General features: G+C 41.0%; 1 protein-coding gene across 1 annotated transcript; it reads left to right on the top strand.

Annotated features, from left to right (window-relative positions):
- The first annotated feature begins 5102 nt into the window (after positions 1 to 5102).
- On the top strand, positions 5103 to 5573 carry LOC120081045. The gene has a single exon (XM_039035724.1). It carries the CDS (start codon positions 5103 to 5105, stop codon positions 5571 to 5573), a length of 471 nt encoding a protein of 156 aa, XP_038891652.1.
- The last annotated feature ends 7706 nt before the right edge of the window (positions 5574 to 13279 follow it).

Raw genomic sequence — 13279 nt, 5'->3', positions numbered from 1 at the left:
GCTTGTGAACGTTTATGAACAGGTAGAGTACTCCTGAATTTAGATACGACCCCGAGATTGAAAGGACCTTTCGGCGTAGGAATCGATCCAACCGTCGTCGAAGGTTGAGGCAACAATTACTCAGACAATAGAACAGGCAACGAACAATGGCGGAAGAATAACCAAATCAGTAACTAGCTCAGCAACTAGCTCATGCTGCACAGAATTCGATCCTGATGGCGAATAGCAGCACGCGTCCTATGAGGGAATACACGTCCCCTATACTATATGATTTCTCTCTAGGAATAATATACCCAATGCCAGATGGAACCAGGTTCGAAATGAAATCTGTTATGCTCCAAATGCTCTAGACTGTTGGACAATTTGGGGGTGGTTGTGTTGAAGATCCTCACGCCCATATAAAGCATTTCCTGAAAACGTGTAATTCTTTTGTGATTCCTAGAATCACCTTAGAGGCGATCAGGCTGTCCTTGTTTCCCTATTCTTTGCGTGATGACGCAAACAATGGGTGAGTTATCTGGAGCCTGGTGAAATCACCACCTGGGAGAAGTTGATGGAAAAATTTATGCAAAAATATTTCCCACCTACCACCAACGTGATGAGGGGTCGAGAGATTATGAACTTTGAACAAGAAGATACTAAGACCTTAAGTACTACATGGGAGCGTTTTAAGAGCTTAGTAAAAAATTGCCCAAACCATGGACTACCATTGACTATCCAAATGGAGACGTTTTATGGAGGACTGAATAGAGTATCATAGATGGCAGCAGACGCAGCAGCAGCTGGTGGACTTATGGATAAATCCTATACGGAGGCTAAAGAGATACTAGACCGCATTGCTAAACACAATATGGAATGGGTGGATGATACATATGATGGAAGAAATGACAGGAGAAGGAAATCTCAGAATGTTAATTCTATTGATGCCAACGTAATAGCCACACTTTCTGCTCAAGTGGCTATGATGACCAGCCTTCTACAGAACATAACGATGGGAAATGCATCAAATCAGCAGAAGGTGAATCAGGTAGAGGCGTTTGGGTAGCCCACGGTCAGTTGTGTGGGCTGCGGAGATCCTCACTCCTATGCTGAATGTCCACAAAACCCTCAGTCAGTATGCTTCATAAAAAACAACCCAGTCTCTAATACATATAACCCTGGATGGAGAAACCATCTGAATTTTTTTTGGATAGGAGGAAATCAGCAGGAGCACCACCTAGGGGCGAACCATCAGCAAAGGAATGAACCGCCGCCTGCATTTCAACAAACGCATCAGCAGCACCAACAACCCTTCAATAGAGAAGGACAGGCACCGAGCTCAGGATCTCCGCCTGAGAACTTATTGAAGGAGTACATAGCCCAGAACGACGCGTTATTGAAAAGCCAGGCGTCATCAATCAGAAACCTGGAGATCTAGGTAGGGCAAATAGCAAGCGAGTTGAAAAACAGGCAGCCTGGAGTTCTACCTAGCAATACCGAAACACCTGGGAACAATAATGGGAAGGAGCAATGTCATGCGGTGACGTTGCGGAGTAGAAGAGCTCTTGAAGAAAGAAGAGGGAATCCAAGAAACAGCAGTCCTTCGAAAGAACGCATTACACATTCAATGGATCAGGAAGAAAGAACGCCCGAGACTATAAGCCATTCAGAAACCAGCACGTCTAATGCGGGAAAGCCTGAGGTGCCGCTGAACACACCATTCCCTAGGCGTCTGATGAAGAAGAATGATGAACATCAATTCAAGCGCTTTCTTGAGCTCCTAAAGCAGCTGCACATCAATATTTCACTTATAAAGGCTTTGGAGCAGATGCCAACATATGTAAAAAAAATTTAAGGACATTTTGACGAAGAAAAGAAGAGTCAGTGAGAAAGAAGTGATAGCGCTAACGTAGGAATGTAACGCGTTAGTAAGCAACAATCTATCAAAGAAGCAGAAGAACCCCGGGAGCTTCACAGTTCCTTGTTCGATAGGAGGATTAGATGTGGGTCATGCGTTGTGCGATCTAGGAGCTAGCATTAATCTCATGCCACTTTCAATTTTTAAGAAATTGGGGATTGGCGAAGCACAACCTACTTCTGTCACCCTTCAGCTCGCTGACAGAACAATTAAGTACCCAGAAGGGAAGATTGAAGACGTTTTGGTGAACTTGACAATCTCATATTTCCAGCAGACTTTATTATCTTAGACTACGAAGCAGATAGGGAGGTACCAATATCCTTGGACGCCTCTTCTTAGCTACTGGGAAAGTTTTAATTGACGTACATAAAGGTGAATTAACTATGCACGTGGACAATGAAAAGGTGAAGTTTAATGTTCTCAACGCATTAAAATTCCCAGACAGTGAGGATTATCAACTAAACAGTATTGAGTTGCCTGAAGAAGAGACTCACGTATGTGAGGTCCTCGCGTTGGAGGAGACCCTGAAGGAATTAGAGCCGCCAAGTCTGAGTGAGCGGCGGAAAAAACCAACGCGTCCATCACTTGAAGAACCACCAAAACTCTAGTTGAAACAGTTACCTGGACACTTGAAATATGAATTCCTTGGAACCAACAACACTTTACCTATGATCATTTCCACAAATCTTACAGAGCCTAATGAGAAATCTCTCTTGCAGATGCTGAAAAAGCACAAGCGTGCAATAGGCTGGATGCTTGCGAATATCCATGGGATAAGTCCATCTTATTGCATGCATAAGATTAGGCTAGAAGAAGAGAAGTTGGGGTCAATCGAGCCTCAAAGAAGGTTGAACCCCATAATGAAAGAAGTGGTTAAGAAGGAGATTTTAAAATGGTTGGACGCGGGAGTTATTTATCCGATATCCGATAGTAGTTAAGTAAGTCCAGTTCAATGCATTCCCAAGAAAGGGGGAACGACCGTGATAGTCAACAGTAATAATGAACTCATACCCTCGAGAACTGTCACGGGCTGACGCATCTGTATGGATTACCAGAAGCTCAACGCAGCAACTAAGAAAGACCACTTCCCCCTTCCTTTCATCGATCAAATTCTTGACAGACTTATAGGTAAAGAATTTTATTGCTTTCTCGATGGTTATTCTGGTTACAACCAGATTTTGATAGATCTGGAAGATCAGGAGAAGACTATGTTTACTTGTCCCTTTGGAACATTTGCATTCAGATGCATGCCCTTTGGGCTGTGTAACGCACCAGGGACATTTCAACGATGTACGATGGCCATCTTCTCTGACTTCCTAGAAAAGAACGTTGAAGTCTTCATGGACGATTTTTCAGTCTTTGGAGACTCATTCTAGTCATGCCTAGATAATTTGGAGGCCGTCCTCGCTCGATGCGAGGAGACAAACTTGGTCCTGAATTGGGAGAAATGTCACTTCATGGTGACTGAAGGAATTGTCTTGGGTCACAAAGTATTTAACGCTGGCTTGGAAGTAGATGAAGCCAAAATTGATGTCATAGCAAAACTTCCACCACCAGCAAATGTTAAAACCTTACAAAATTTTCTAGGGCATGTTGCTTCTATAGATGGTTCGTTAGAGGATTCTCTCAGATTGCGCGACCTCTGAGTGCACTACTAAAGGTGAATCGACCCTATGACTTTAACGAAGACTGCACTGACGCGTTTGAGACTTTGAAGTAAGCGTTGACGACAGCCCCAGTACTGATAGCACCGAACTAGACACAGCGTTTTATTCTTATGTGCGACGCGAGTGATGTGGCAGTAGAAACTATGTTAGGGCAGAAGAAGGGTAACTTGATACATCCCATCTCCTACGCGTCCAAAACACTAAATGACTCTCAGGAACATTATACTACTACTGAAAAAGATATGTTGGGTGTAGTGTTTGGTATTGAAAAATTTCGATTTTACTTAGTTGGTGCGTCAGCCACCATATACACCGACCACTCAACCATTAAATTCCTGATGAGCAAAAAGGACGTAAAGCCAAGATTGATAAGATGAGTGCTGCTACTACAGAAGTTTGNCACAGCGTTTTATTCTTATGTGCGACGCGAGTGATGTGGCAGTAGAAACTATGTTAGGGCAGAAGAAGGGTAACTTGATACATCCCATCTCCTACTCAACCATTAAATTCCTGATGAGCAAAAAGGACGTAAAGCCAAGATTGATAAGATGAGTGCTGCTACTACAGAAGTTTGACATTGATATCCAGGACAGAAAGGGAACAGAAAATCAGGTGGCTGACCACCTGTCCAGGCTAGAGAATTAAGAAATGCAAGCTCAAGAAAGTGAAATCAATGACGCATTTCCTGATGAAAACCTATTTAGAGTTGAAGGCAGGGAACCTTGGTATGCAGACATAGTCAATTATTTAACCACCAAGCAATTCCCTGGGAACTTCAACTCTCAACAGAAGAAACGGTTAATTCGTGACAGCAAGTTTTATTTTTGGGATGAACCGTTTCTATATAAACAAGGCCCTGACTCCATACTACGTCGATGCGTTTCGGAGGAGGAAACACAACGCATCTTAGCCGAGTGTCATAACCCTCCTTACGGAGGGCATTTCGGTGGGCAAAGAACCGCAGTGAAGGTCCTTCAAAGCGGACACTTTTGGCCCAACCTTTTTAAAGACGCAAGAGAGTTTGTCGAAAATGTGACCCCTACCAACGCACCAGGAATATTTCTTCAAGGGACGCAATTCCCTTGAATAATATTCACGAAGTTGAGTTGTTTGATGTTTAGGGCATAGATTTTATGGGACCTTTTCCCCTGTTCTGTGGCCAACAGTACATCTTGCTAACAGTAGATTATGTATCTAAGTGGGTAGAAGCAGTGTCCTGTGCAAAGAATGATGCGTCCGCTGTATCTAAGTTTCTTACCAGGAACATCTTTACACGCTATGGAACGCCAAGAGTCCTGATAAGTGACGAATGTGTGTACTTTATTAATTGCATCATTTCCAAATTACTTGCAAAATATAATGTTAGGCACAAGATTGCCACTGCCTACCACCCACAAACAAACGGTCAAGCAGAAGTATTGAATCGTGAAATCAAGTCCATCTTGGAAAAGGTCGTCAATGCAACGTGAAAAGATTGGGCACAGAGGCTGGATGAGGTGTTCTAGGCCTACAGGACTGCGTACAAAACTTCTATAGGTATGTCTCCATACTCTCTCATATTTGGGAAAGCCTGTCATTTACCTATAGAGTTAGAGCACAAGGCGTTTTGGGTAGTGAAGAAGTTGAACATGAACTTGGATGCCGCGGGCGTTCAATGTAAACTTCAGCTCAACGAGCTCGAGGAGTGTCGATTGAACGCATACGAAAACAACAAGCTGTACAAGGAAAAGACAAAGCGTTGGCATGATCAACGCATCTATAAGAAAGAACTTGTTGTTGGTCAAAAAGTTTTATTATTCAACTTACGTCTGCGTTTGTTTCCAGGAAAGCTGAAATCCAGGTGGTCAGGACCTTTTATCATTAAAGCAATCTTCCTATATGGAACTGTGGAAATAACACGAGAAGATGGCACCAACGCGTTCAAGGTAAACGACCAAAGAGTTAAGCCTTACTTTGAAGATGGATTGGATCGTCAGAAGTCATCTCTCGCTCTACGTGAATCCAGTTGAGGCCCGCGTCGAAGTATCCCTGCGTTTGCAATGCCATATATTCCAGGGACGCTTCTCTCACCCTTGTCTTTTTGCATTTTGTATTCTATGATGTGTTTGAATTTGTTGATTTAGTTGTTTGGATGTTTTTAAATTGATTGTCTTTGCCTTTACAAAAATTGGAAACTTGTTTGTTTTTCTTTAAAAAGTTGTGTATGATCGAATTTGAAACAACTGACGTGTTAGACGCAAGTCTAACGCATGGCCTAGTTGAAGGGATGCGTCTCGAGAACACAAAAACACTTGAGTATTTAGATAACCGAGACGACACTTCAACTTCACATTTATTACGGCGCCTGACGTTAGCCACGATCACCTCTCTGCCTATAAAAAGGCCCAACAATCCGAGTCTTCTTCTTCATTTCGCCCTCGAACCCTTTAAAACAAAAAGAAGAAAAAAAAACAAGCCGAACCCTTCTGTCTCCCTCGCTTCCAACGCTCGAGCTTCTTCGGCCACCATGTCGTCCACTTCAGATAGTAAGAATCAGAGCATGAGCTTTGGCAATGACTCTCCGGTAAGCTCTTACTCCTCTGGCTCTGTGTCGATTTCACCTCCCTCAAGCCCTAGGAAAACCACCACAATCCTCGCCCAAACGAAACCCACACACGGCAGCGCTACCTCTTCCCAGCGGCCGACCGTTTCTAAACCTTCCTCAACCCCCAAGAAACTCCCTACCAAAGCCTCCAAAACCACCGTTACCCCTCCGGCCAAGATCCCTCAACCTAAACCTAAAACCTGTCTCTTATACACATCTAGATGTGTATAAGAGACAGGCGCTACCTCTTCCCAGCGGCCGACCGTTTCTAAACCTTCCTCAACCCCCAAGAAACTCCCTACCCTGTCTCTTATACACATCTAGATGTGTATAAGAGACAGGCCCACAACGCATCGTCACCAGTAGTGCGTCCACCACCTCCACTTTCTATCGAACCCTTGGCCACCATCTATCCCGTGGAATCGGACGCGTCGAGCCAACCATCTCCTTCGCCCATCCTCATATCTGTCTCTTATACACATCTAGATGTGTATAAGAACTTTCTATCGAACCCTTGGCCACCATCTATCCCGTGGAATCGGACGCGTCGAGCCAACCATCTCCTTCGCCCATCCTCATATCTTCCCCTGGGATGCCTTACACCCCAGTGGGCACCCCTCCATTCACTCCACCCATACCACCCTCTGACAGTCCTGCGTCAGAGTGCAATCTTAAAGAGTTGACAGAGCTGGCTCGACTTGACGAGCAAGAGGTCTTTGATGCAATCTTGGCATCCCTCAATCAAGGACAAGAGGAAGAATAAGTGATGCGTTCAGACCCATATAACGCATCACTTGAGTTAGACGAAGTGGAATGGTATGCGATGATGCTTGAAGAGGAACTAGAAGAAGAAGAAATGGAGGAAGAAAAATAAAGGGAAGAAGAATAAAGGGAAGAAGAAAATAGAGAAGGCAGAGTTGGCCCTAACGCATCTCAACCACGCTCATCCGACGCGAATGAAGGGTCTTTAAAATCAAAGAGTATCAAGAAAAAGAAGATTGATATTGGAGGAAGAAGAAGATGAGCAAACTGCATCCGGACCTGAGGGTGTAACGCATGAAAACAGCTCAAGGCACAACGTATTAGAGCAAGAATTTGAAAACTACGAGCTCGCAAGGCAAGGGCGAAGGAAGATTGATCTCCAAAGGGAATTGGAGAATGAACTGAGAGAACTGACAAGGGAAGAAAAAGAGCATGCAATGGGTAAACGCAAGGTAACCCACGTGTTACCTAAGAAGACTTCGAGAAGAAAGTGGCAGTTTAATGACATACTAGTAGAAAAAGGCTTCTTCCCCGAACGCCACCCACTGCCAATTTACATAACTGAGACAATAAACACATTGAGATGGAATCAGTTCTGCGTTGGGCACACCCGTATCTGGCCCAACTTCGTCCGCACATTCTACAATAGTGAGTTCGATATGGAGAAGAACACGGCTTTTGTTGATGGGGTGACAGTGCGCTTCTCGGCTGATAAAATAAACAAAGTATTCAACATTGATAGTAACCCGAACGTGGAAGGAAATCGCATCTTGGAGTAGCCTATGTCAAGTCAGTTAGAAGATGCGTTAAGAACAGTAGCCAAGCCTGGATGGCAAACATCGAGAAATGGGGTAAAAATGTTGGCTTCTAGGAATTTAACTCTAGACGCGAATTTGTGGTATTACTTGATCAAACGAAGCATCATGCCTACAACGCATGATGAGACATTATCAAAGGAATGCGTCCGGGCTACTTATTGCGTTGTGCAGTGCATCCCTCTGGACATTGGAAGAATTATAAGGGATCAGATCAAAGTCATCAAGACTAAGCCACGAAGGCAATTCTACTTTCCATGGCTGATCTGTGCATTGTGCGAATGCGGGGGCATCCCTCTGAGGGATGATCATGAAGATGTCGATGGCTTGATAGACATAAAGTTAGTAAGGCATCTACTTCGTGGTTCACGACATCAACCTACCTTACCTGCCAAGGAAGTGGCACCCAAGCCTCGATCATCAAAACGTGCCCTCAAAAGAAGACGCGTCCTGATTGTTGAACATGGTAATGAAGCTTCAGAGCATGAAGAACATGAAGCTGAGCCTGAACTTCTGGCTGAAGAAGCGCAACCAGCCCTTAATTCTACTTCCTATGACTCACCATTGGCCCTGCTAGAAGGGAGTCCTGATCAAACGCACTAAGAACCAATTCTTATGGATCAGGACATCCCTTATTCCCTTCCTTTGCCCCAACCAAGTCCAATCTCAACTTCATGCCTCTTCCAATAATTTTTGAGCCAACTGGGCTAGGGTCAAGCAACACAGCAAATCTTGAAGACCCAATTAGAAGAAATGAACTAACACCTCAACGCAGCACAGATTTGGAAGAGTTGAAAACGTTTATCAGTGATCAGCTCAGACCACTGGCCGCGTCTATAGAAGGTCCTCCATCAGCAGAATCGGGGACTAAGGGATTATTTAAGGCAACAAACAAGACGGATGCAAGACCAATTTGTTTACACAACACAATACATCAATCAGGTCTTGGTTGGAATGTTTGCTTTGCCTCCACTACCTGCTCATCTTAGAAACCCTTACGCTTCATGGATGAAAACCCTGAGGAAGAAACGTAGAGACATGTGCCAGCAGAGTAGATTTGGTGGTTATTGAGGTTTTTTGTATTGGGTTTAATCTGTTTCTTTTTTGTGTTGTTATTCTCATTATTTGTATTTTGATGTGTATTGTTCTTTTGCATCTACCTGCCTTGTTTTTTTAATTCATGTGAAATTATGAAAATGAATGAAAAATTCCTTATCATTTTGCTCCTTGCGTGTGACCTTGACATGCTTGATTTTTGTTCTTTGGATATTTTCTAAGTCTTGTGCTTGGCCTAACCTCAATGATATCAACTATATGAAATCTATAAGCGTAGAATAGGTGTTAGAAAATTCAACAAGGCTTGAACTTCTCTAAAAAGATTAAGTTTACCTTCTAACGCGTGCAAGCTTTAAGTCTTAAACTCCTTTCAGATTCTCAAAGCCTTTTGAAATTTTGTTTCTCTTTTAGCAATAAGAATTTAGCTCGTCTCCAAATTTGGGATAAGTATAGCTCATCTCCAAATTTGGGGATGAGGGAACATCTGAGTTAAGACGCATCAAACGAATACATCATAAAGAAAAAGGGAACAAAATAAGAAGAATATTAAACGCAACTCCTTTGTCATTACTTCAAAAGAAAAAAAAAAACTTAAATGACATGAGTTTAAATTGGAACAGACACTTAGCCATAGTTAGATGCTCGCATGACACCTGTGGGGGAAAGCCAAAACGAAGCTAAGTCTCTTAGACCAACGCGTCCCATACAACTCCTCTATCTAGTCTGGAAAAAAAAATTATATCTTGAAACGCACGGATATTAGATATGAGTTTAGTTGTGAAGGGTTCTCACCCGTAGTTAGATGCTCGCATGACACCTGTGGGGGCAAGCCAAAACGAAAGTGGGATACCTGGAACAACGCATGGGTAAGTAAGTTCATAATCTTTTTCTTTTTGTCTGGCATTTATTTTACAAAGAGCATCTAACGCATTGTTGGTTTAGAAAAGATGGGAATGTTTTGAGAAATGAAAGGAGTTGTGATAAAAGGCCTGCTACTCTGGAAATTAAACATTAGTCCTTTTAAGAAAAGAGTCAATCTGAGTTATATTTTCAAAACTCTTATCTCAAGTTTATGACTAAATATGATGAGAGGTGAACTTGCACACTTAAGACAAAAGAGATAATAAAGAATTATTTTGGAATGCTTGAGGACAAGCATTGTTCAAATTTGGGGGTGGTGATAACTTGTAGAAATACAAGTTATTTTTACTCTTAAATTGGAACAACTAAGGTTTTTAATGATAAGCTCTCCTCATTTTTAGTAGAAACGCATGGATTTATTCAAACATCAGCAAACTCATGCAAAAGAAGTTTTATGACTAAATATCGTGGCACTAACGCACCGTATTGCAAGATTTCAATGCAAGGATTAACATTAATGAATTATACAAGTGCTGCACGAAAAGCTCTAATGCATGGGCCATGTGTCAGAGGGAGTTCAACGCAGAGAAGATTCATAGCTTTAAACTGATTGTGTCACATCACTACTTGCAAGTATGGGCACCTGCAGCAGGCGGCGTCTGAAAAGCTTCCAAGCAGCAGGCGGCATCAGAAAAGCTTCCGAGAGTCAGACGGCTAACCAGGGCATGGACTTTAATGCTGCCCATTCACCAAGTGGACGTGACCAACGCCAATAAATAGATGAAGTCCCTCCAGAGTTAAGAAGTTCGGAAATCATCAAGATCCTTTCTCTCTGTAAATTGTAGTTATAGTCTTAGTTCTGTAGAGGTTGTGCCGTGGTGTTGATACGATCAAAAGGGTTGAGAACCACCAACACCGTCGGTCGGGGAGCGGAGGAAACCACTCTTGAGAAAGATACTCTGTCCACTGCTTATACAAGTGATTGTACACAACGAGATTGAGCCAAAGAACTACAAAAGATTGTATTCTTTGGCTTGACTCAGTTTCCTTCTTATTTATCGCTTTCACTCCATTCGATTGAATATTGTTTTTTGTAAAGACTCCTTGTTTCTTTATAAAATTCATATGTTTGATCCATTATACTTACTATTGTTTATCTCTTGTTTATGTTGAATGCATTAATACTTTATGCATAACTTCATTCTAACGCTCAAGCCAACTTAACTTGGTAAAAGCATCTTTAACTTAGATTGTTCGAAAGAATAACTAAGCTGCATCAAATAGAATGCCTAGTACAACTAGTGATAGACTACTGGTGTTTCCTGCATTCTGTGTTAAACGCATGCATCCTAGAGATAGGATTTGTATGTTATTCGTATTGAGAAGTGTTGAATAAGGTCTAACGCATAAACAAAAAGATAAGCAAATCATTCCATCTCATCCACATCACATCTTAGTTTTGTACGTTCATCTTAGACTGATGCGTCCACCTACTTTAAATTCCATTTTCGCATGACCCATCATTCACCTCTCAACTCTTTTGTATCTTCTTACACAGGCACAACAAGTTAGTGTAAATAATACATTTCTCATATTCATTTAGGAAAATCCCTACAGTAGATACAACGCAAGGTCTGCGTTTGGTTAACTGAATCCCTGAGATCGACCCTAGAATTGCCAGGAACCTAAATTAGATTTATACTTGGGCTTAGTTTAGGAAAACTTGAACGTTATTAGAAAGAGTTGTGTGCGTTCTGTACATATTACTAACGCCCTAATGCGTTACCATTAATTAGACGCATCAAAGCATAAACGCATCACTTATACTTAGAACTTATCTCCTATTTATTCTATACGATACACTCCTAGAACATCTCACGATAGCAACGAACAGAGATCAATCGGTTAAACTCTTTAATTTGAATTAATCTACCACTATATCTCGATAGTTGCACTATTCTCACTGTAGATATATTTCTATCCACTTGATTTAACTATGATTAGTAAGTCAATCCTTCACAGATCGTTCATATTTACAACTAGGTCAAAATTATTGTTTTACCCTTGTAAATACATCTTGTTCCTTAAGTCACCATTGATATTTTATTAAACAATTAGTTTATAATCCAACAAATAAACCATGCCCCTCTTTATCATGGAGGGCAGGGCCCCCTTGTTTAAGACAGAAATCAGTACTTAAAAGAACAACTTATCTGCTAACCCTAAAATTGGGTAGGAATGAATTTCTTTTTGTAGGACTATGTCCCCAGCTATCTATCCGGTTTTATCCACAAAATGAGAGGCTTATTGAGCAGTGCTGTTGAACTACTCTCATCTGAACAAATCAAAGGATAATCTCGAATCAAAAGAAGTTCATAGTTGGCTCAGGATTAAGATCGAGTTACCCTAGGTCGTCGAATTAAAATAGTCAGTTTTAACAGTAAACGGTCGTTATAAAGAAAAGTGACTATTTCGTGGTCTGGTCTTATGCAAACGTCTATTGCATAAGATGCTTCCACTTGCATGTCTCCACATGAACGATTTGGGGATCACATCATTTGTATCAGTATACAAAGTGAGTCGCATCCATAGTGTCCTCAGAATGTGATACCCAATCTCATCCGTATACTTATTGACCTTTTAGGCTATATACTATAACTTGATCCTCATTTATGTCTCTACCTAAAGTTAAAGTATTCATATTATAGACATGAGTTCGTTTATTAGATTTTATAATAGAGTACAGTTTCAATAATACTTTTATTGAAAAATATAATATGTTTTATATATTACGAATTGTGAGTTTTAGGACATTCCAAAAAAATAGTTAGCTATAACTTAAATGTGTATTCAATATTCAGTATTTGTTTTTCTGTTTTTTAAACAAGTTCTCTTATTCTGTGGTATATACGTAGATGCAATACAGACGTGAATGGTAGATCAACAACACAACAGATAGAGGTACACAATAGCAGAATATTCCCTTTTGCCGGTAGGTATTTTGAACTGTTCGTATTTTATTTATCTGTTCATTTTAACTACATTGTAACTATAGTTCGTTTGTTCATCTTTCATATGGGGTTGTATGGAAGGCAATAAACGATATAACAACTTTAAGGTTGCTTGCTTGCATGTTTCAATTGATGCCAATTTTCGATAATTCATGGAGGTTATTGCTATGAAATTACATATTAGGGTAGTCATCATTCCTTGTCATCTCAATAGAACTGTAATTATTTGTCATTTATATCTCCATTGTCATTTTTTTTTCATTTTTTTTCTTGATCTCACTCCAATTTATCCAACTCCCTAGTGGAGTCGGTTGTCTCCTATTTGATTAAAACCACACACAAGTTCAAGAACAAACATAATGTATAAGAATTACCACAAATACAGTGTATTTAATAAATCTACCTCGAAGAATTCAAATGTATTTCTTTCATTATCTCTATCGTGGCCAGATCCATGGATTTCCACATTCGAGACCATCAAATTCTTCAAATTTGTCATTAGGTTTAGTACTTCACTGACCGACCTCATCCATGCATTCTGCAAGTTCAAATTGGGTTTTAATTATTTTTTAATACAAGGTATTTACATAGCATAATCTAGTACAAGGTACATATTTAGATTGCTC

Source organism: Benincasa hispida, chromosome 7, assembly GCF_009727055.1.
Source record: "Benincasa hispida cultivar B227 chromosome 7, ASM972705v1, whole genome shotgun sequence".
NCBI lineage: Eukaryota > Viridiplantae > Streptophyta > Magnoliopsida > Cucurbitales > Cucurbitaceae > Benincasa > Benincasa hispida.
The sequence above is the reverse complement of the archived record's forward strand: the minus strand, read 5'-3'. Positions and strand labels throughout refer to the sequence as shown.

Coding starts and splice junctions, on each gene's coding strand:
- LOC120081045 (XM_039035724.1), top strand. CDS start 5,103: ATGTCTCCATACTCTCTCATATTTGGGAAAGCCTGTCATTTACCTATA.